This window comes from Drosophila eugracilis, unplaced genomic scaffold (genome assembly GCF_018153835.1).
Source record: "Drosophila eugracilis isolate 14026-0451.02 unplaced genomic scaffold, ASM1815383v1 contig_47, whole genome shotgun sequence".
Classification (NCBI taxonomy): domain Eukaryota; kingdom Metazoa; phylum Arthropoda; class Insecta; order Diptera; family Drosophilidae; genus Drosophila; species Drosophila eugracilis.
In genome coordinates, this window is record NW_024573338.1 from 2,588,427 (window position 1) to 2,610,619 (window position 22,193).

Below are 22,193 nucleotides of genomic sequence, written 5' to 3' on the forward strand. Positions count from 1 at the left end.
CGCATTCAATCGTAGCTGAGGTTGGCTAATAGAATTCTCAGCTGGCCTCGAATGGAACTTCAAAGTGCCTTTCTTTCCTGTTAGCCAGAGCTTAAATAGGAATGTTTGTTAGGGGCGGGCCGTTAACTCCCCCAAAAAACTAATTAGAATTGATGCTCAACGATGTGTGTGTAGAGGTGAAAAACAAAAGCTAGCCACCAATTGACAGAAATTTGAAATGACAATTTGCAAAAAGGTAATTGCGTTTGCTGTGCCACAAAGCGAATAATATATGCAAGCACTTTGTCAGGACATGACATAATGGCAAATGAAACGGAAACCATTATCCGGATTTTGTTGCATTGTGGCATTAATTATGGGTGGATGGCTTATAAAGCTGTCTGTGTTTTAATTATTTAAGGATGGTACTTGAACTAGCTAGCTATTTTTCTGTTTTTATATTAAATTATTTAGGAAAGTTAGGTTTAAAAAATATTATAAAAATGTTTCTCAAAGAACAAAAAAATTTTCTCCACTATTTTGCATTTTCCAGAAGATAATCTTTGATTTATTACAATTTTATTTCTTTTATAAAACTTTATATTTTCCTTCATATTTTATTCAACAATAACACATCCCTGCCACTCCTTAAAGCCCATTTAAAGTCCACAAAAATTCGCCAGACTTAACACACACTCAGAAAGCGCGAAATCTCCCAGACTTACGCACTTTTCGCTGTATGTAAGTTGTTGCTAAGCGTCGTTGCCGTCGTCGTTGACGTTGTCGTCGTCCTGGAATCCGCAGATTTACCTACCTCAAAGGACACTCAGACGCCAGACGAGGGGCGGATATATAGTCTGACGCCATAAAGATAATTGCCGGAGAATGGCGGACTGGCGGATGGCGGAGTGGCGGCTCATCAAAACGTTAATGCCCTCACGTAGTTTGACTTTAAACATAGCCGAACTAAAGTTGAATGGTCATTCGAACACCATACACAGGTTCCCAAGGACCTTGCCTACATATTAATTACTACTCGTGGTCAACTCGCATGCGTGGGGAGTGTCCAATTATGCCATAACCGAAGGTCCACTGTGGCAGTGTGTGGGCTTGCAGTTGAAGTTTGTTCCGAGTTCGACGTTAAGCACATTCTGGACAAGTGGCTTGTTTGTCTTTCGGCCAAAAAGCGGAGGAACAAAAACCCTTTCCATTGTTCCGACTGACACGCTGACAGTTCGCTGGCGTTTTTATGATGGGCAGGGAACCATCTGTTTTAGTTGCGATTACAAAACTCGAAACGCTGGCAGCTCCTGCTAATAATTAATTTAAAACTTTCTAAAATGGGGTAGTAAGAGTACGACTTGTTGGGTAGTATTTTGTAGTGCAAACATATCATAGTTCTGGAGAGCAGAAATTGGTGTAACTCTATGATTGGTTATCAGTTTTTTTTACGGGGGAAAGGTTTTTTCTTTATTTTAAAGTTTTTTTGCAGTTTTCCGTTCTTTTATTATTTTAGAAAAAATGTATTACCTATCATATAATTTTATATGCAAAAATCAAAATATTAAATAAGTTAAAAATTAAAAAAAAAAAAAAAATTAAAATTAAACAAACTTAAAAATAAAATAATTTACTTTTATAATTTATAAAAAATTAAGTTAAATAAAAATAATATGAAAAAATACTAAAAAAAAGTTTAAATTTGTATATTTATATTTATTCTTCATACTTTATAAGCTTATAATTTTAAATATTAAAAATAAATTGAAAAATAATTTATGTTAAACTAATTACTATTATTATTTAAAATAAATAAACAGAAATAATAATAATTTGAAAAACTAATATTAAAGTTTTTACTTTTAAAAATTAAAAAAAAAATAAACAATAGTTTATGTTAAATTAATTTACTATAATAATTTAAAATAAATTAAGTTAAATAATAATAACATTAAAAATTTTTTATACAAGTTTATACTTGAAATAAATTAATAAAAAATAAAAAATCTTTAAAAATGAATTTTCAAAAACGATAGACCAAAAGCTCAAAAACAATGCTGCCAAGCTATAGAATTTATTTAGCCAATACAATCACCGCTAACAATAGAGTGTAAGGTTGTAAAACTCGCTGAAAGAAACAAGAAGAAAAGCTCAGAGCTTTGGCACTAAAAGAACTAGCTTTTGCAAGCTAAGTTCAGTCGCTACATGCTGGCGGCTATAAAATTAAAAGATATTTAAAAATTTTTTAACTTAACGGTCAGTTTTTGTTTTAATGAATATTTAAGAGTTTAAATAGTACTGAGTGCTTATTAAATTTAAGGTAGTTAATTATAGTTTTATATTTTCCAGAAGAAAAGTTTCTATGAGAAAAACATGGCTAATGATGTAAAATATTCATAGTTCCTCACCGATCTGTTCAAATATTTCGAAATTTAATATATATATTGACTTAGTTTTTATAAAATTTAAGGATAACTGTTAATATTTTGATAACTATTGATATATATAGGAAACATAATTAGTTTTGAGTTAATAAATGCCAAAACCTAATTAAGAAGATAAACTTAATTTTCAATTAAGACTTATTATGATTTATATTCTCATTTTAAATAGTTTTGAAATCACAAATATATAAAAATAAAAAGCAATAAATTCAGCAAAAACTAAGAGCTTATAGGCAGACCCAATATACAACTATAATTGCCCTGGCTTAGGCTCGAGCCCCTGACCAGCCCCATCCATTACCACCCCCCCACAGCCACTCAGGACGTGACCCATGTTGAGCTAATACAGAGTTGGTTTTAGCGCGAGTTCGCGCTTTTGTGAAACGCGACAAAGCGCCAGGACTCCTCCTGGAATCCAGCAGCCTGCAGTTCTGTGGCCAGGTTGGCCATGTTTTTGCCCATCGGCCGCTGGCGCCGCCTTTGATTTGATTAATTGATGCATTAAGCTCATTTACGCATAATTAATGCCACTTCAATGTGTGTTTGAAATATTTTTTACTTGTTTTTTTTTCGTTCGTTTTTTTTTTTTGATTTGTGAAAATGATTTCTCTTCTCCCATGCACGCCGCCGCTTGTGAAATGCAGCATAATCAGGAATTCAAGTCGTGCGACAACAGAAAAACTGATTTTCCAGCCTTGGGGCAAAGGAAAAACGAGTTGCAGTGGAAGAAAATGGGAAAAGCGAAAAGAAGAAGAAGCAGCAGCAGCAGAAGCGGAAGTACAAATTCAACATCTTGGCATGTTTGTCTGTTGACTGACAATGTGCATATGTGTGTGTGTGTGTGTGTGTGAGAGATAGATATGTCCTCTGTCTGTTTGCAGATACAGATAAGATGTCTCCTATATATACCTATATAGATATATATATACGAACGTGTGAGGGGGGCATATGCTGCATATAGAGTCACAGCTAAACCGAGGCTATATCAGAGGCACCTGGAAGCGTGGCAGCTGCAAGTACGTGACTCCCACGAAAAAAGCTGCCAAGAAATGCCGATTTTTATGAAGTTTATGTGACTCAGAAGGAAAATATAAAAGTAAGTTTAACAGTTTTCAATGTAATAAGGAAAGTTAGTGGTTGTAATCAGGAAGAAAGTATAAACAAGGGTAAACTTTGAGGTTTTACACCAATAAAGTGGTAAGCAATACCCAGAAATAACTTATTTTTAAGTCTTAAACTTTGTATTTTATTAAATTTAATATATTTTTTTGGCAATTTCTATGATTTTCTTAATGTGCATTCTCTGCGAACATCTCAAAAACTGAAGACAAACTGAATGCCGCATGCTAATGCAAAAACTTTTTCATTTCTTGTCTAATTTGGGTCATTTCCTTAAAGTGCAGATGGCTAAGAGTTTTAGCCATGTCTTGGAGCGAAAGCAATTACAGATAAGATCGACTCATTTCACAGGCCTTTAGCTTTGGCTTTAGCTTCAGCTTTTGCTTTTGCCTGTTTGCCTGCTGTTTGCCAAGTGTTGTGAATTTTCGCTTTTCACACTTGCCTTACAGTGCCTGCGATAAGCATCGACCACTGTCACTTGCATTATGCCATCGTCATCACACTCTATGAGTATGTCTTGCATTCGGGTTGCATTTCGCTTTCCTTTTGCCCAGTGACACAGATTGATGGCAGGCAGCTGATTAATTGCAATTTGCGTCATAATTCTGGTACCTAGTTGGAGGAGGCCAGTCCTCCTCTTCCTGGCCATAATGGTTTCCCAAAGGTTGGCAGCGGCAAAACAGGAAGTGCAAGGCGCTCGAGGAACTCAAGGTGCTGGCAGTCATTGAACTGGGAGTTTAGGTATTCTACACTGAGGGAAATGGATTGAAAAGAGGATCTAGGAATATGCTGAATGGAATATAAAGTAATAATTGGAAAGACTTGGTTCATCTTAGATTAACTTCTCCTTTCTTTGAGGTTAAAACTTAAGTTTAAAATTCAGTTTTTTTCCTTTTCAATCTAGCATATGCCATAAATATTAATTAGTAGCTCGTTTAATCAAATTCAAATGTAATTATCATATTATAGACAAGCATCAAAGTTCCTTCCCTTTCCTTTCCAAAACTTTTCCAAAATCCAAATAGTCACAAAGCAAATTTCGATTTGGTTTGAGTGGCGAGGCCCTGCTTTTCGCTGATGAGGGTAATTAAAAAGTTTTCACACCCCCGCCCTTGCAGCAACCGCAGAATGCAACCAAATTGTTTGTGATGCAGGAATTGTAATCGTTTTAAATCTATATAGGGATTTAGGATGAACTGCAGATGCATGATGCTGCCGCTGCTCTTGACTAATTCCTCAAAGACCAAGACCAAAAATTCTCCTTCTGCTTCCTTTTTTTTTTTTTTTTAACTCATCGAGAATGACGACGTCAACGACTTTGACTTTGTGCTGGAAAAACTTTTGCGTCTGCCAAAGTTTTATGACAAATTTTTGTGATTATGCGGCCAAAAAAAGAAAACTATGAGGAGTCACAAAATTTCCTATGCATTTGTTTGCCTTGCTGGGAATGCAAATTAGATTTTAAATAGTTTTTCGGTTTGATTGCCGAGACAAGAGAGAGAGAGAGCTCAGAGGTCTTCCAACTGGCCAGATCAAAAGCCTAATGCCATTTCAATTTGACGAATTTGAAAGGGGTTCGGTTTTAAAGTCTGCCCCTTGGACTGTGGTAAATTCTGCCGAAGACCAACCCTTAAATTGCATTTGACTTTTGCTTTCAAGCACTGCAATTCCGAACCTCCCCCCCCAACCCCCTTTTGGCAACCACAAAAGCAACTAATTAAGAAATTAAAATAAACACAAAAAATGGTCAAAAAAAAAAAAGTGAGCAAAAAATGGGGAATGCACTTTGCATGCAAATTTTATAAAAAATTTAACACAACACAAGCCAGCCAGCGGAGTGCAGTGGCAAAAAGTGCAACTCTTGCACAACGCCTAACAGGGGCAGGGAGGTTGGAGGTCAGGCTGGCCCTTTAACCCCTCACTCCAGTACTTTAACCCCTCAATGCTTTTGCACAGCAAAACGATGACAATGACAAAAAAAATTTGCACAGCCACAGGAATACCTTAAAGGTCTTCGAAAAAGGCAACGTTTGCTGCCGAAGGGTTGAGATAGGCTTTCGGTTTTGGTTGTTACTGAGATGGGGGGACGCTTTATTTCCCTCAAACAAAGGATCCTGGGGATACCTGATCCCCCAACCCCCAAAGGACAAATTGCACAAAAATCCGCAGCTCCGTTTTTCGGTTTTTGATGCCCTCAAACTGTGTTTTGTTTTTAAGTTTTTTCCCTTTTTATTTTTATGTTGCGCCCTGTTCTGTATGCAATGCAACGGAAATGTGAATGCACCGTAAAGTGAAGTGAAAAATGCACTTGAATTTTCCTATTTTTCCCTAACTGTTTAATCTTTTTTTTTTTTTGCTATCCTCATACCAAAGGTTTTTCTTTTTTCTATTTTTTGATTGTAATTTTCGAAGGCCAAAAAGAAAAAAAAGAAAAACTGGAAAAAATGTAGAAATTAAAATGAGCGCAGGCATCATAATTTTCCGAGCCATCTCTAAGCGGTCTTGGTGGGGAAAGGGAAGAGAGAGAGAGAGAGAGGTAACAGGGCAAAACGGGGCGTGGCATGTGCATGTACTACAAGAACAACAGCGGCAAGAACAACAATGTAAGCGCCCACGTACCAACGCCGGTGTTGAAAGGTGCCCTCAGTGGATTTTTTTTCGAATGGGTGGTAAAAATGGTTTTTATTTTTTATCCTTTTTTCGTTTGTTTTTTTTTGTTTTTTTTTTTCGGGACAGGTGAGGGGGCGGCTGGGCGACTTGTTAGCGTGCTGCTTGTTCATCAACAATGCAGTGCTGTCGCCGCTTCTTCTTCTTCTTCTGCGTTTTCTCCATCGACAACGTTGTCGTCGTCTTCCAGGAAAATTTCATTTTCCATGAGGGTTGCTCAAACACACACATGAGTTTGGAAAACAGAAAAAACTGAAAAACCTGCAGCTAGCTAAGAGATTTCTCTTAATTATGAAGGTTTGGTGAAGGTTTTTTAGGTGGAATTCTAGAAACTAATGTAATGGAAAAGGTATTTGTTAAGAAAGTTAAGGCGATTTTACTGTTTTTAAGTTTTAATCGAAGCTGTATTAATGGTTTTTCTTTAATTTTAAGGCGATGAAAGGGAAAACTTTTTGAGAAAAAGAAGAAGTATTCATTTTAGGCGAAAAACGGAAGAGGGTATTAGTAAAATCTTTAAAAGACTAGAAAAGTTTACAATGTTAATAATATTTATTAATAACATTTTGGTTTTATAAGTATTATAAATCTTAAAAAAGCTGGAAATATATGATATTTAAGAAGAAAAGTTATATATTTTGATGCAAATAATATGTAACTTTAAAAGTTTTTTGCTTTTCATATTATAAATTGACTTTAAAATACAAGAGAAGTTAGACTTTTAGTCCTTATCCTTTTCTTTATATACCTAAAGCTAGTAATAGTTTAGTTTAGATTCTAAGCTATAATTAATTTATAATAATATTTACTCTTTCCATTTTGCTTAACTTACCAGAACACATCACATTCCCTCCAACTTCAAGTACACATCCTTTTCTTATCCACTCGCTTAATCTACCCATTGCTTTTCCCCTTTTTTGGTCCACCCCAACAAGCTGGTGTTGCCGAAAAAAAAAGTAGAGTACGAAATTAAAAGAATTTTTGTTAAAAGCGCTTCAAGTGGGTACTACGATGTCGTTGTTGTTGTTGTTGTTGTCGTCTCCTGGCAATCCTTCGCAATCCATCCACCTGTCCTGCATGTGTATGTGTGTGTCTCTTGACTCGAAACACCTCATATTCAACCAGTATGTGTGTGCATGTGTAATGGTGGATAGGGGATTCCCCTAGCCAGCCCCTCACCTGGACCTGCACCACGGGTGCAGTGACACGACGACAGCTTCGCGCTTTTGGCTTTGACGTTTGCTGCTTGATTTTCAGCTCTACAGCTGTAGCTTTTAATTTTTATTTTAATTTTAATTTTTTGTCCGTTTTTTATTTATGTGAATAATTTGTGGGTGCCTGTGTGAGTGAGTGATTCTTATGTGTGTGTGTGGGAGAGCGAATGTGTGAAGAGGCATGATGATTTGTTGGGTCTGTCTGTGACAGGCATTTCTGATTTGAGAACTGCCTGCCGCGAAATTTGAAAGGATTTTCTATGGCAAGCGATTTGCATGTGACCTTTGATAGCTCAATATTTTGGATTATCAATTTGGGGTGTGTAATTTATTTGAAATGATTGAAAGGTTTGGTGGGGTTGTTATGAGAAAAACTAGATTGAAAAGTTAATCAAAGATCAGTTAAGAATTTTGTAAGCTTAATTTTGATTTACGCTTAAGTTAAGTTAAATATGAAGTAGTTTTAAAAGATAAGTAAGTATTTTCTGTGCTAAATTATTATATAAGTTTATATTATATAGATTAAAATACTAATGAATCGGGTTTAAGAATTATATTTTCAGCCTTATTTTGCGTTTCTTATTAACTAACTAATATTAGATATTGAATAATGTTAAACAATCTTTAATAATTTATAATAAACACCTTTAAAAATCTTGATTGCCAATTCTTTTATGAATTTCTAATCTTAATCTTTATAAAAGTTCATGATTAATGATAGGGAATAATCTAGTAGGTTAAATCGATTTTTTTCATTTTAGGCAAGGAATGGATTAGATTATCATAGTGGATTTTGAATAAATACTGCTGGATCCACTTCAACGTTTTGTTTTGCTTTTCAATGGAAAACATTAAGATTATTCCACTCTCTCAAAAGATTTTTCTCATTTTGATTATCTAAATTTGAAACCCTTTAACATTTAGTAAGTGTATAAAGAAAAGCGTGTTAAATGTCATCATTTCCGTGTCACTGCCGTATTTGCCCAAAACCATTTTTTGTGATTTTATTTGGATTTTAATTTTGTTGTGGCTTGTACTTGGCTTTTACATACTCCCCTTGCACGCCGACCCACCGGGAAATCCAACACCCACACCCCACACCCCATTCCCAGTTGCCATTTGCCTTTGGGCCACTGCGATGTGCTGATGCCACGGTGCTTTGGTGCTACCTGGCTTAGCATTTTAGCGATGCATAATTAATCTGTGAGCGAAATGGCATGAGTTGGGGCACCTTCCCCCTCACTTTGCCACTTCAATAAAATATCTTTTATTTTATTTTTAGTGCAGCTTTTCACTGCTGAAAAAATGTTTTTCATGTATCTGATGATGATGCTCCCCTCTCTGTAAACTTTTTTATATATTTTTTTCGGGGGGAAGGGAATGTAAAAGCGCAAAAATGTGACGGGCACGCTTGAGTGCGACTCTCGTTCCCCGTGTTTTTTAGCCCTTAAACCGTCTTTCTTGTTGGCCAAAAAAACAAAAAAAAAAAAAAAAAATGAAGAGAATCCCCTGGCCATGTATTGTTTGTCAAACAACTTGAAAGCGGCAACAACTTGGGCTACCTTGGGCTCTTACCTGTGGGGGGGCGTTCGTTCTTCTCTCTCAACGAAGGGGTAATGACTTATAGACAACCACCAGATATATATCAGCCTGATCCCAGCGTCTTAGTTAATCGGGGATTTTGGAAAAGGGTTTGAGTTGAGAATATATATAGAAGGGTATAAGGGTCTATAAGCCATGCATGAGCGCCTGGGCCATTGTTGCGTGGCCTTTTTAATTGGCCAGCCGGATGTTGGGTTAATGTTGCAGCAACTTCTTCTTAGCCTTTCGCACATTTAATTATTCGCCCGGCAACAAAACAAAGGCGAACGCATTACATTTTTAATTTGAGAGAGAAAACTGAGAACAAAAAAACTGCTTAATTTTCAGCAGTGTTTGCTTAGATTATTTCATTAAATTGACCAGAGATGGGCAAAGGACAAAGCTAGCTGGCTGACTGGCTAACAGGATAGCTGGCCTTTGTCCAGGACAATGCCGAGAGCGCGGGCGGACAAACAAAAGTGTTGGCGGAAAGCAAAAAAGTTTTTGGACAGACTCCCAGGACTCTTCTGCCATAAACGCCGAAGGACTTTGGCCTGTCAAACGGGGAGTTAGGGGTAGGTGGAACGTGCACTTAATTAAAGATAAGAATTAACTGCTGATTAGTAGTTCTTCTTTACACTTGACACTGTGTTCCTGTGTCGACCGGCTGGTACTCCTTCTGTTAGTCCTTCTGTTAGTCCTAGTCCAAGTCAAAGTCCAGGCACGTACTCTTCTTCCAGCTTCTTCGTCTTCAACTCCTGCCTAACGAGTTTTTATTTTTGTTCCTCAGACCACCGAAAAAGTTTATTTAGCACTGCCTGCTTCTTCGGGGGGGTTTTCCAGGGATCTAATGTAGCCAAATGATTTATGCACTTGCCCAGACACCATTTCGGGTTGGGGCTCTACGCACATGCACTGCCAGAGCATTTGGCATATAATTGATGTAGCTATGTCTAGGCCTTCTTTTGATGTCCATGCTGTGGGTACTTTGATTTCAGAGAGAAGAATGACCATGAATTCACATTACGTTTTCATGTTAATTGACTGAAAGTGTCTGTCTAACTTAAGCCAGAATGTTTCTGATATAACAACTTGAACAAGTTCCGTTTAGGGAATTATCTAGAGATTTTAAACTTACAAAGAACATGACCTGTAGATCCATTTTCACATGTTAATGACTACTTAGTCTTCAACTTTAATGACTCCATGACTCAAAAACCCTTCCATTAGTTAAGAAACCCACCTTAAAGCGTATTTTCCAAACCGACTATGACTTACCTACCAGCTCTTGTATATAATTTAATGCTTCTACGTGTTAATCACGGCAATTAATGTATGCCTCCGCTTGTGTCCACCATCCCTCTCGCCACACCACCAGCCACCTCGATTGTCCTTCGAGCATAAACTTCAGTCCAGGACAGTACACAGACACAGAAACAGATACAGAACGCAGACAGAGATACAGATGCAGACCCATAAATATCTGGCACGTTCAACAACTCGAAGGGAAAAAACTTTCGTTGGCACTTGGCTTAAATGCCTCATTTTCCAGTCATTAAATTTTTGCTGGACCAATTTCGTTGGCCATAAAATCTTATAAAAATATTCGGTGGGGCTAATTTGCTGCCTACTAGCAAAACTACAATATGTCCAAGTCAACTTGTTATTGACTCTAAGTCTAAGTCTCGTTCTTGGGAGGTCCTGAAATATGTTGACAATGGCGCCAGTAACAAAAGCTAAATATAAACACCCTTTCCACAAAGAGGAAAAGAAGAAAACACAGCCCCCCATTTATGTTCTCAAATTATTCAACCCCTCAAGGCATTTGACTTTTTGATATGCTTTCTTTTTCCTCTTTTTGGAAGCATCAGCAAATGTCCTTTAGTTTTTTTCGCTCTAACATTTCCTGGAGGAAAATTGGTTGGGGGAGCGCGACAAATCAAAGCGTTACAAAGCTGGAAATGTGTGGAAAAGTTGCAGTGCAATTTATTATATGCTTTTGATTCTCGAAAATCTAGCTGATGCTGTTTTTTTTTGGTTTTAGGTTGTTGTTCTTCTTGTTGCTAGCACTGCGGAAATGTTAAATATTTGTTATTGCAGTCTAATGTTTCCGGTTTTGGGAAAGACAACAGAGAAAGACTTGGGAGATCCTGTGGTTGCTTATGGAATTTGTTGTACACTTTTTCATATGGTTTCGATTTTGTTATAATAAATATAGTTAAATATTTATATAAAATCTCAATGAGGAAGGATAAAAATGTATTTTTTATAGTCTTGATATTTTGTTTTTACATTAAATCTATAAAAATTACAAAATTACAGAAATATTTAGCGATTTTTTAGAATTTTTTGATTAAGCAGACAAAGTTCTCATAAAATATCCATATTACAGCAAACTTCCCTTTCCAACAAAAATATTATTAACTCAAAAAATTAAACTTCCCTTTCCTTGACTCACTAATATACCCACCAAAACCCAATGGAATATAAAAATATTTTCTGAAAATGAAAACTATTAGCCCCAGTCATAAATCTTCAAGACCAAATAAAGATAAGACGAATGGCAGGGGGAGGGGATGGGTAAGTGAAGGGTATGGGGGTAGACCCGGGCTGGCCAAAAGCCTGGTTCGACTAACCACACAAGGGACCACAAGAACCGAGCTCCATTTGGGCTGCACAGTGGCACAGCAGACAGTGGCAAAGTCAGGGCCAGACATGGCACAATTATGACAATTTCTGATGCATAACGCTGCATCCATAGAGCTTTTAATGCAATAAACAAGCGACTGCTGCAGCGTCATTAACACTGACAGGAATCATGGTGAAAGGGGGGCGGGGCGGTGTATGGGGTATATGCCAAGGAGCATTCACAACCTTTTGTCGTGCACTAATTGTCTGGCCTGGCCGAAATGTGCAACGCATGCATGCAACACAACGCAACGCAACGCTCCAATTCAGGTGTGTGTCAGTTGGCCGATGTAGCCACAAAACACTTTGCCGGCAATTGTCAGCTGGCAGTTGGGTACGCGTTATGATCAGTGATGGGAATGTAAGGGTACTTAACTTATTACGAGGTACTTTACTTTAGTTAATAGATTCAATTTAAAACATCTTAGCTTGGCTTGAGGTGAGGATATACTCAAAGTACACTTTCTTTTATAGATTTCAATGTTGATTTCCAGTTGATTTCTTTTTTTCCCCACCTAACCATTAACTTCTTCGTAGCAGGTACTTCTCTATATCTTTAGGTACCACAACTTAGAGTACTACTTACCACATCACTGCCATCGAGTAGTAGTGTAAAGGCCGTTGCAGTTGCCGGTTGCTAGTTGTAGCCAAACTCACTTAGCAGCTGACAATGACAGTCTCCAAACCCAGACCTACCTGCCCAACCGCCCATTTTAAGTTCACCTGCGTTAATAGCCGCCTGCCAGCCAAGTGTCTGGCAAAGGCTTTGCCCAGTTGCCTAAACGACATTGTCACTTGCGGTTGGTTGGGTGCTCCATCTCGTGCTGTTCCACAGCTGCTCCTCGTCCTCCTGTTCCTGTGGCTTCTGCCGTCGAGTTGCCATTCGGTTTATGGCAGGTTAAGCACTCAGCAACAATGAGGCACCGCCACGTTGCACGGTGAAGTGATAAACATATTCGCGTTTCTGGCACAAATCAATTAGCAATTAAATTGTGAACTCAAAGACGACGGTGAAAATGTCCAACGGCCAGCAACAGCATCCTCTGCTGTTAGCCATTCCGGAAAATAATTATGCGTAAGCCATGGCCAAAAGGCATTGAGATAGTGTCAGTCGTTTGTGTATCTTGAAATCAAATTTAATTTCGGGAAATTGAGGAGAAAACTAAGTGAATTTTTAAGATTGTTTGACTTAAAGTTGATTTCCTAGATGCAAAAAGGAAGATTTAATGGGAAATACTTAATAATTCCTTAAAGTAACCTCAAAAACTAGAGCTCCATTGATTAAAAGCAACAGGATTAAGTGTATCCTTTGACTTAAAGATTGCCTGGTCAAGTGTCGGTAGTAACTCCCAACCAGGAGGAGTTACTCCCAGCCACCGCAGCGGGCGCGGACTTGATACCTCAGGCACTTAGCCTGGTTAATGTGGGGCACAAAAAGGGAGTTGCATCGCCTCGGCCACTCATTTCCACGTCTCATCTTCTCTTGCAGTCAAACGCAGCGCATGCATTACTATCCCAACCACTACTATCCGGGCAACTACTTCCTCAACCATCACCATCAAGGACACCAGGGGGGGCATCAGGGGCAGTTGGGACGACCTCCGCTACTGGCGGCGGCGGGCAGTAGCCACAACGGTGCTTATGCGGCCTCGGCGGATGGCAGCGGACACTCTGGCTATGGGTAAGTAAATGGATATCGCTACAGGGAGAGAAAACTAAGGCAGTATTTAACTTTGAAATTATTTGTAAATACGAAGGAAGTCGAGTTTATCAATCTTTTAGAAGAAGAAATATTTTTTTGGGATTTTGATGTTTAAATTTCTTATTTCTACACATTTTTCTCTCCGTGAACCTTCCGCCAAAGTCAAACCGAAACACCAATCTCAGTCCTTGCCCGAAAACCTAATGCAAAGCTTAAATTTGCAGCAACATCGAGCCTTCCTTGGAGTACGAGTTGCAGCAGGAACCACCCTCGGGCAGCTTCTCCTCATACCATCCAAGCAGTGCGGGCAGTGGTCCCGCATATCCGCCACATAGCCACCCACAAGCTGGACCACCACCACCACCACATCCACCTCCATCCACCAAAGCTACGAAGAAATCGAAGAAAAGCGCCGGCTCAGTGATGAACGCATTAACGCTGCTCTCGTTCTTCTTTTTCATAAATATGCTGCAAAATTGCCTAAAGGATCATATGAAAGATATGAATCCCACGGTAATGGTGCTCACGGCCACTGGTACTCGCAATCGTAACAACAAATTATCCGAGATGAATTCACGCGAACAGACCTCGACAACGGCCACCGAATCGGCATCATCTTGGAATCAGCCGGCTTTAGTTCCGGCCGCGGTGCCCAGTGTGCCGCCAACCATTGTTATGCCCACGGTAGTACTGCAATCGCCCTATAGCGTTGGACATGAGGTGGCTAATAAACCCCATCAGCACCACCACTCGAACCCTCAGCAAAAACCCCATGATTATCAAAGGCCCCATGATGATAATGATAATGATGATGATAATTACGGGCAGCGTAGACCACCACCACCACCATCACCTCAGACCTTTAGTCATGATTTCTATCCTAATCGCACACACATCGACGACTACCACTCTCAGTCACGGCCCAACTTTGAATCGGGTTCCGATTACTATCAGCACCACTACAACCCGTATGCTGGTACAAACTCCCGTCGGCATCCTTGGTCTTATGGCAGGCAGCGTTACTCATCCGCACCGTGGTCTTCAGCTTCGTTGGGCGCTCAGTCGGGCGTGAGCTCTTACTTGGATAATGCCCAGCGCCGGCAAGGTGATGATGACGATGGTCATGGTTATGGCTCTAGGAATGGCGGTGGGTATAGGGATCGGGATCGGAATCGGGATAGAGATGATGATGACTGGGGTGGTGGCGACGAGGATGAGGATGGTCAGCAGCGGCGTCGCGGCGATGCTTTCTATACTCGCACACGCATTAATTGAATGCAAGAATCCCGCGCACATTTCTATGTTGCACGGATGGGGATTTTGCTCCATTAACCCATGGCAGCAAAATGGGGTTGGTTTTGGATGGGTGAAGAGATTTGAAAGGATTTTTTAGCAGAGCATTAAGTCAACATTCCTAAGCTTTTTTGTTTTTAAAGTTACAAAAAATGTCCTTTAAAACTATAATTTAAATACAAATAAGTATCAAGAATGTATCTTTTATATTAATATATATAGAGTATAAAAATAATATGCAACCATGGGTTAAAAATGCTAAGCTTACGTGTATTTATAATTAAAAGCAAACAACGCGCATAAGAGCTGACAAAAAAATTAATGCGAAAACGTGGTGGAGCAACGGGGGCAAGTAGACAGACCAGACACCCGGCAACTTGGAATCGTAATGAAAATAAATGCTAATTTGTTGCACAACAAATTAAAAGTGCCCCCAGATTCAGCCAGGACTAAGACTTTATTTTATTGCCTGCCACAGCAACTAAGTTGCAATTTTCCCGCGACTCTCTCTGTGTTTCGTTTTCCCACTTTTCTAATTCAAATCTGTTGCATTTTTATCTATGAATGTTTGCCATTACATGTATCCTACTTGCCAGCTTACTTATTTTGTGGGATTTTCTTCTTGGCCCTCCACAATAATCACGGCCAATGAGATGGAAAAGCAAACTCGTGTCTGGCTTGTAGGAGAAGTTGGAGAAGGGAGGGTAACTTTAACTAACACATTTAGCGCAATTTAAAATGCATTTTGCCATTTGGCGCGCGCGTGCACTACAAACAATGCTATCAATTTCAACAACTTTGATTAAACGTCATTTGCAGTTTGCCGTTGCATGTGGCTCCAGCCGTTGGGTAGGTTGGGCAGGGAAAGTGGTGAAAAAAGGGCTGAAGTTGAAGCTGGCAATTGGCATTGTCAGCGCTTTGGCTGCTCGGCTCTCGCCTTTTGCTTCATTTGCAATTAAATGCACGCAGCAGATGCAGTTGCAGCTGCAGTTGCAGTTGCATTTCGGCCTCAGCCTCGGTCGACACTCAAAAGCGTAATTTAAAATTCTCTTGGCTGCCATTTTTCGAGACCCTTTCTTCGCTTTTGTGTCGGTGATATGGCTGGTTGGTTGGAGTGCCGCCGCCGCCGTTGCAGCCAGTTTTCCACGCATTGCGACTGCCTGACTGACTGGCTCACACGGTTCCCAAGCACACGGTGCGTATGAGTTATGCAGCGACTGCATGGAGCAGGCAGGCAGCAGCATCGCACCACCTCCCCAGCCAAATGAAGTTAATATAAATTTTGCTTTACAACGACGCTCGGGCGAACGTGTGCGGCTCGGCCGTTTATATATGTATATACTTTATGTACGTCTCTGGGCCTTTGCCATATATTTAAATAAATTTATGACTTTAAGTGCAAAGTGGCAGCTAATGCGTGATTTTTGGAGCCGACACGAGCACGTAACTGGCGTAAGGACCGCTCAATGTTGGGAGTGCAGTGGTACCAAAAATGGGGGCATGCAAGGTGATCGAATCAGCTTTTGATGGCCAAAGGCTACTTATTGGATGTAGTTATTATTATTATAAATATTTTTTATAATTTTTTCAGAGAAGGATGATGTTGCCCATTTTAAAAAAATGCATAATTAGCTCCTCGCCGATTTCATGACCTACAAATGGATATTCTTCCTATTATTAAACCTAAAATTTTTTGGAATACGCCCTTACATATCTCTTTTAATTCGTAATTAAATTTTTAGTCGATTTGCATTCACATCTTGAAATGTAAAATTTTCACCATTAATGACCACCATTTTCACCTTATCAAAAATGCGAGATTTGGTCCAACCTGATTTTGCGACCTAAGAATCCGTATTTTTCTTATAGCAAAGCCAAAAATGATCCGAATACGGAAGGTCATACCTCGTTGAACTCGTAATTAAATTTCCAATCGATTTGCATTCACACCTTAAAATGCCAAATTTTGATCGATTTTCGCTAAAATTGATGAAAAATTAATAAATGATGAAATGAATTATATGAAATTCGAAAATTTGCCAAAAATTGAATTTTTACAAGTATGTTGGAAAGTGATAGGGGTCGTTAGTTCCCTTGGTTAGCTGCATAAAGCAGTCGTTTAATTAGCTTAGAGCGATAAATGTCCACATTTTAGTTTCGAATTTCTAACAAGAAACTTTATTTTTTACTAAAAAAACTAATAATGAACCAAGTATACAACCCAAAAGTTGTTTTACAAAAGTTAAATTTGCCAAAAAAAAATGTACTTTCTGAAATCAGGAAGTAAGTAGTCCGGAGGGTTAAATGAGGTACCGAGCTGTCTGAAATAGTTAAGCATTTAGTTATGAGACCCATTGGGCTATCTAATACCTAAGAAAATGATTTTTTTTGCCACCAATTTTGTAAAAGTTTAACACATGGAATAGCTTTTAAAAGCTGAGCTAAGCTGAGCTCGACCCTTCAACACTCCAATAGAGTAGTCTTAAAAGCAAACTGAAAAGAAATAAAATAAATTTAATTAACTAAAATATCGTCAGTTCTTAAATGAGTGATAAAGAACTGGCCAAGATCCCCCCGATAAGCGGACAATCCGACATTAATCCAACTCAAGCCAGCCAGAACCTTCATGATTTTATTACTGCCCAGCAGGAACTACCCAGCGCTGAGATCATAAAAGTGAAAATTTTCATTACCCAAACGGAGGGTAGAGAGAATGAAAGGGATTTCCGATGGTGGCCGGTGGCTTCTGGCCGCCTGCGTCTGACACATTATCCACAATTAAACATGCAATAAATTCACTTTAAACATGCATAAATTTATAATGTAAAGGACAGGTTTTTTCATACTTCGCATCCCATTTTTTTTTTTGTAAATATTTTTTTTGTACCGTTTGTAGTTCATTAAAAAATAATTAAAAATTGTAATCGACGCAATTTTGTGCCTGCCTTTGCACAATTATTTATGCTCACATAAAGCACAAAATGAAAGGGCATTAATTTGCACTCGTGTCAACTATAAGTGTGCGGTAGATAAATTAAAAGTAAACAAGTGAATATAAATTTTGCAAAAATTATTAAAGTTTCTCAAAGGGAGTCCTTCCCAGGCAGATATATATTTAAGATTTTTCCCTTTTTAAGCATCAGGCCTTGCTGTTAAAATCCTTTTATAGAATAGTCTAGCAAAGGGAGAGAAAGAGAAGCAGAAAGCAACTCCAGAGATCTCAGTGGTATTTTGCTACAGTTTTATATGGCAAACAATTACGGTAAGTAATTTATTTCTGCTCAACTGAATTAGAAATCTCTTAGCACTAAGCCAGTTTTCCTGAGGGCTGTTACTTCTTACTCCTCCCCCCCATAAACATCATTTTGCCTTCTCCCCCGCATTTTCCCAAAGACCTTGCTTGTGTGCGTGTCTGTTTATGAAGATACAATAAGATATGCAAAGAAAATTAATAGTACTACATTTTTTACAACACTTTTGTCTCGACTGCTGGCGCAGCTAGTGCGATAATTCATTGCCTGCCTGACTCCTTGTCCGTCCTTGTCTATATCTGTGTCTCCTTTCTCTATCTCTCTCCGCCTCTCTTTCTGCCCGCCACGCACTTCCTGCCAAGTGACTCCCACACTTCTCATTATACGCTGCGAGAAAAGTTTACCTTAATTCTTTTTTCATTAATATTTTAACTAAATTTTATTATTTTTAAAGGTTTAAAAATAAATAAGTAAAAAAAGTAAAATAATTATCTTTAACTTAAGTCATATTCTGCGAAAATATAAGTTTCTTTCTTTAGTTTTACTTTTTTATATAAGTTAATAGCAGCTTCTCTCCGTGCATATCCTCCAACTCCCATGCCGCCCATCATTGCCGTTACTTTCGTGCTATAATCGGCTTAGTCTGCGCTTACGGTTTGCTTTTTGCATTTCCTGCGCACGTGTATGTGTGTGTGTTTGTGAATTGTATGGATATAGTTGGCATTGGTGGGTGGTTTCGGTGGGTGGCGGCTTGCTGTTTCAGGGTCTTCCGATGGCAGTTCCCTTTTATGCTCGCTCTGTCTATTTTGCGCCAAAGGTGTTAAGTTGTTATTTTATTGCATTTTATTTCATTTAGCCGGGCTCTCACACAGCCTTTCCCAGCGCTTTCCCCCATGAAGAACACGAAAAGAGTATTATGACTTTATTGTTCAATTGGCAAGGAGTTTGCCAGCCGAAAAGAGATTTCTTCCTGCTGGATTTTAACTGCCGAATAGGTGGTGGTAAACTAGTATCTTTTCTATATCCCTTTACCTGTTCAATTTTCAATAAAATCAATTTGGCCTAGCTGAAGTTGAAGCCTAAAATCTGTAGAGATTTTAATTTGAATGGGACAGGTGCCTCTTTTACCTCTTTTGATCAGATTTATTTAAATATTGGTAAAACATCTACAGATTACTTGTTTAGGATGCAGCTTTATTAGGAGTTTATGGAAAAAAGGCACAAGTTGATAAACAAATGCATCTCTTTTGAGGGTATTTAAAAAATCCTTTTTAATCTTGCTGGTTTATTTCACTTTTGTTGCCGGAAAACTAATCCTAAACATCATGGACTTACTGTCATAATCCACCTCTTAGAAGCCTAAAAAATGTCTCAATTTTAGTTAACAATTTCTCAACATCAAAATATACTTCTACAACCGTAAAGTTGAGCCATTTTCTGGCCTAAACTATTAAAGCAAACACTCGAAGGCAGTGGCAATTGTCACGTGCCTGGACTTGGCTTTTCTTGGCATGCTTCATTTATCACACACCCAGTAAAATGTGTCAACGTTGCATGCAGCGGTTGCAGTTGCCGCTTGAAGAGCCATAACTCATAGACAACACTGGCCCCCTTTACCCTCTTACAGCCGCCTACCAAACCCAACCATCCATCTCTCTCGCACTCGAGTTGGTCACATAAATGTCACTGCATGTGGCACAATTGTGTCGCAATTGTTGTGGCGAATAAACACGTCATAAACCGTTGGCTATCTTTAGTTTGCTTGTTGAAGGGCCTTAAATGCACAGGGAAAAAAGGGTAATTTTTAGGCCTAAAATAAGGAACTTGATACTAATCAGATTTGCATCTCAGACTAGTTTCCTATTTCCTGTTAATTACCTGTTTTGACTTCTTTCCATGTTCTAAAACTGATTAAATATCTTGAAAGAACAATAATAATATCAGTATATACCCTAAAAACCAAACCCAATTCCGTTTGTAGGCTGACCAACATCGAACATCAGCTTACAAAAACCAAACAAAATCGAGAAAAACCCGAAAAAAAGGGACATTGGAACTCGGAGCTCTTTGCAATTCAATTACACTGCACAAAAAGGAGTAATATAAATACTCAACGGTGGCACACACATGCAGAGATAAAATATCTATTAATGCCCATAGATTGCTCCTGGTTTTAAGCTAGCTACAAATTCAATGTGTGCACACAATTCAGTGCCAAATGGGATTTTGGTCGAACGGCAGCTAGTGTTAGCCATGGCCGAAACGAAAGCAGCAAAATCGACTAAACTTTATGTGGATGTTAAGAAGAGTGCTGCAGGAGTTGTACGAGGATGGGGATGAGGATGAGAACGAGGAAACTTGGACCGAAGGCACACGGAAGTGAAAACGTTTCACACTCCAATTGCTGGTGCACATCTCTCTCTCTCTCTCTTTCTCTTTCCCTCCCTGACAGTCCCTCTCTTTCTATCAGGACTTTCCCTATCCTGCTCCTAGTTTTCTTTACTACGTTTTTTTTTCTGCACTTTCTATCGTTTTGGCAAAGTTTACGCTGGGACAGCAGGCACATAAAATAGTTTTAAATAAGAAAAGGCGAAAGCAAATAAACAATTCCATTTTTCTGCCACATAGGAGGAGTGGGGGTTTTGGGGGTACAAGGGAAATGGGCAAGGGGAGGGCGTGGAGATGAGGGGCGTGTCAGGAACACACACAATGAATGTAAAGCCTTGGCGCATGAAACTGAAAATATTTCGTAGCATACTTTGCAGCGCCTGCATTGGCACACTAACACACACATGGGATGCGATGGCTGTGTGTGCGTTACGACTTCCGTTTTAGTGGCCGTGTGAACTATTTACATGCACACACGCACACACACACAGGAAGAGAGTGACTACTAAAATATTTAAAGTTTAAAAAGTTTGTAATACACTAAGAAAAGTAAAAGGAAATGTGATTTATGACCTGAAAAAGTATTAACAAAGAAAATCAAACTAAAAATTAAAAAATAATATGAATATGTATTATTAGCATTCGCAGCTTAATTCGTTACCGTCGTTAAAAATATATTCTTTTGGCTTTTGACAATGAATCATAATTAAGTTTCTGCATTCATAAAAATACTTGTTTTCCACAGCTTTCCCCCCTTCATTTACAAACTAATGACTTTTGTAAGTCCGAAAAAAAGTGATGACATCCAGCCGGGTTGATTTAAATTTAAATACGCCTGTTTGTAATTAAATTGACTTTTACCAATGCATTCATTTTCCGCCGTTGTGCTGTGCCATTCTTGTTGTTCATTTAGCGAGGAAAGTGAAGGCAGCAAAGGCCAAAAATTATGCAACTGCAACGGGAAAGGCGGTGCAACAGCTGTTGACACATGCCGCCAGCGGCCATTGTTGTATGGCCAACACCACTGCTGACAATGGATGACAACACCACCACCAACATACCCCCACACAGACCATACAGACACACCCGCACTCATACCATAACCGATACCACCATTTTTGACCGTGTTAATGGCGACGCCACAACAGCACATAAATGCCATTGAGATTTGCCTTCATGCAATTTTAACGCTTCGAGGCACACAAACGCATATCATACACACACACACACACATACACACATAGATAGAAAGAGAAAATGGTGGGTGAAAGTGGGGAAAGAGAAATGAACATATATAGCACACACATTTTGCCCAATTTATGACTTTATTTTAATATTATGTCAAATGATATTTGCCCAGTGTCCATTTCAATTTCGTTTTCAATTTATGAATCATTTTGGAAATGCATCGCTAAAAAGAAAATTTAGAACATTTTTGCGAATATTGGATCCAAAATTTTCCTGTTTTTTTTTCCTCTATTTTTAGCCACAAAATGGTTCATTATAACGCTGTCCGGAATTTCTGTTGCTGAATTCTGCGGTTGCCTAAACCGGCCTCCAAGCCGGGCGAAATGAAAACAAATAGAAGAAACTTTGCTAGGTTACTCAAAACTTGATTATTACCTTTAAAATTTAGTTTTAAGTTTTAGTTGGAAGGTTAAAACAGATATTAAAATACCAGGGACACGATTTTAGAACTATTTATATTGAATTTTTAATTAACTTTAAGGAAACCTTGAGTAGATTTTACTTTATATAGCTTTATGCAAATTTCTTAATATTTTTCTTATTTATAAGCAATATATCCTAGCTACAACATACCCCACCTATCATTCCAATATCTAGGGTATTAAAATCTGATACACGAACA

At 38.6% G+C, this 22,193-nt stretch overlaps 1 protein-coding gene across 1 annotated transcript; it reads left to right on the plus strand.

Annotated features, from left to right (window-relative positions):
- Window positions 1-12,705: 12,705 nt before the first annotated feature.
- Window positions 12,706-14,666, plus strand: LOC108115560 (trithorax group protein osa). The gene is made up of 3 exons (XM_017227067.2): window positions 12,706-12,764; window positions 13,179-13,370; window positions 13,616-14,666. The coding sequence occupies exons 1-3, from the start codon at window positions 12,706-12,708 to the stop codon at window positions 14,664-14,666; spliced, it is 1,302 nt and encodes a 433-aa protein (XP_017082556.1).
- Window positions 14,667-22,193: the final 7,527 nt, after the last annotated feature.

Coding starts and splice junctions, on each gene's coding strand:
- LOC108115560 (XM_017227067.2), top strand. CDS start 12,706: ATGTCCAACGGCCAGCAACAGCATCCTCTGCTGTTAGCCATTCCGGAA. Junction 12,765..13,178: donor ATTCCGGAAAATAATTATGC/GTAAGCCATGGC, acceptor CTTCTCTTGCAG/TCAAACGCAGCGCATGCATT. Junction 13,371..13,615: donor AGCGGACACTCTGGCTATGG/GTAAGTAAATGG, acceptor TTAAATTTGCAG/CAACATCGAGCCTTCCTTGG.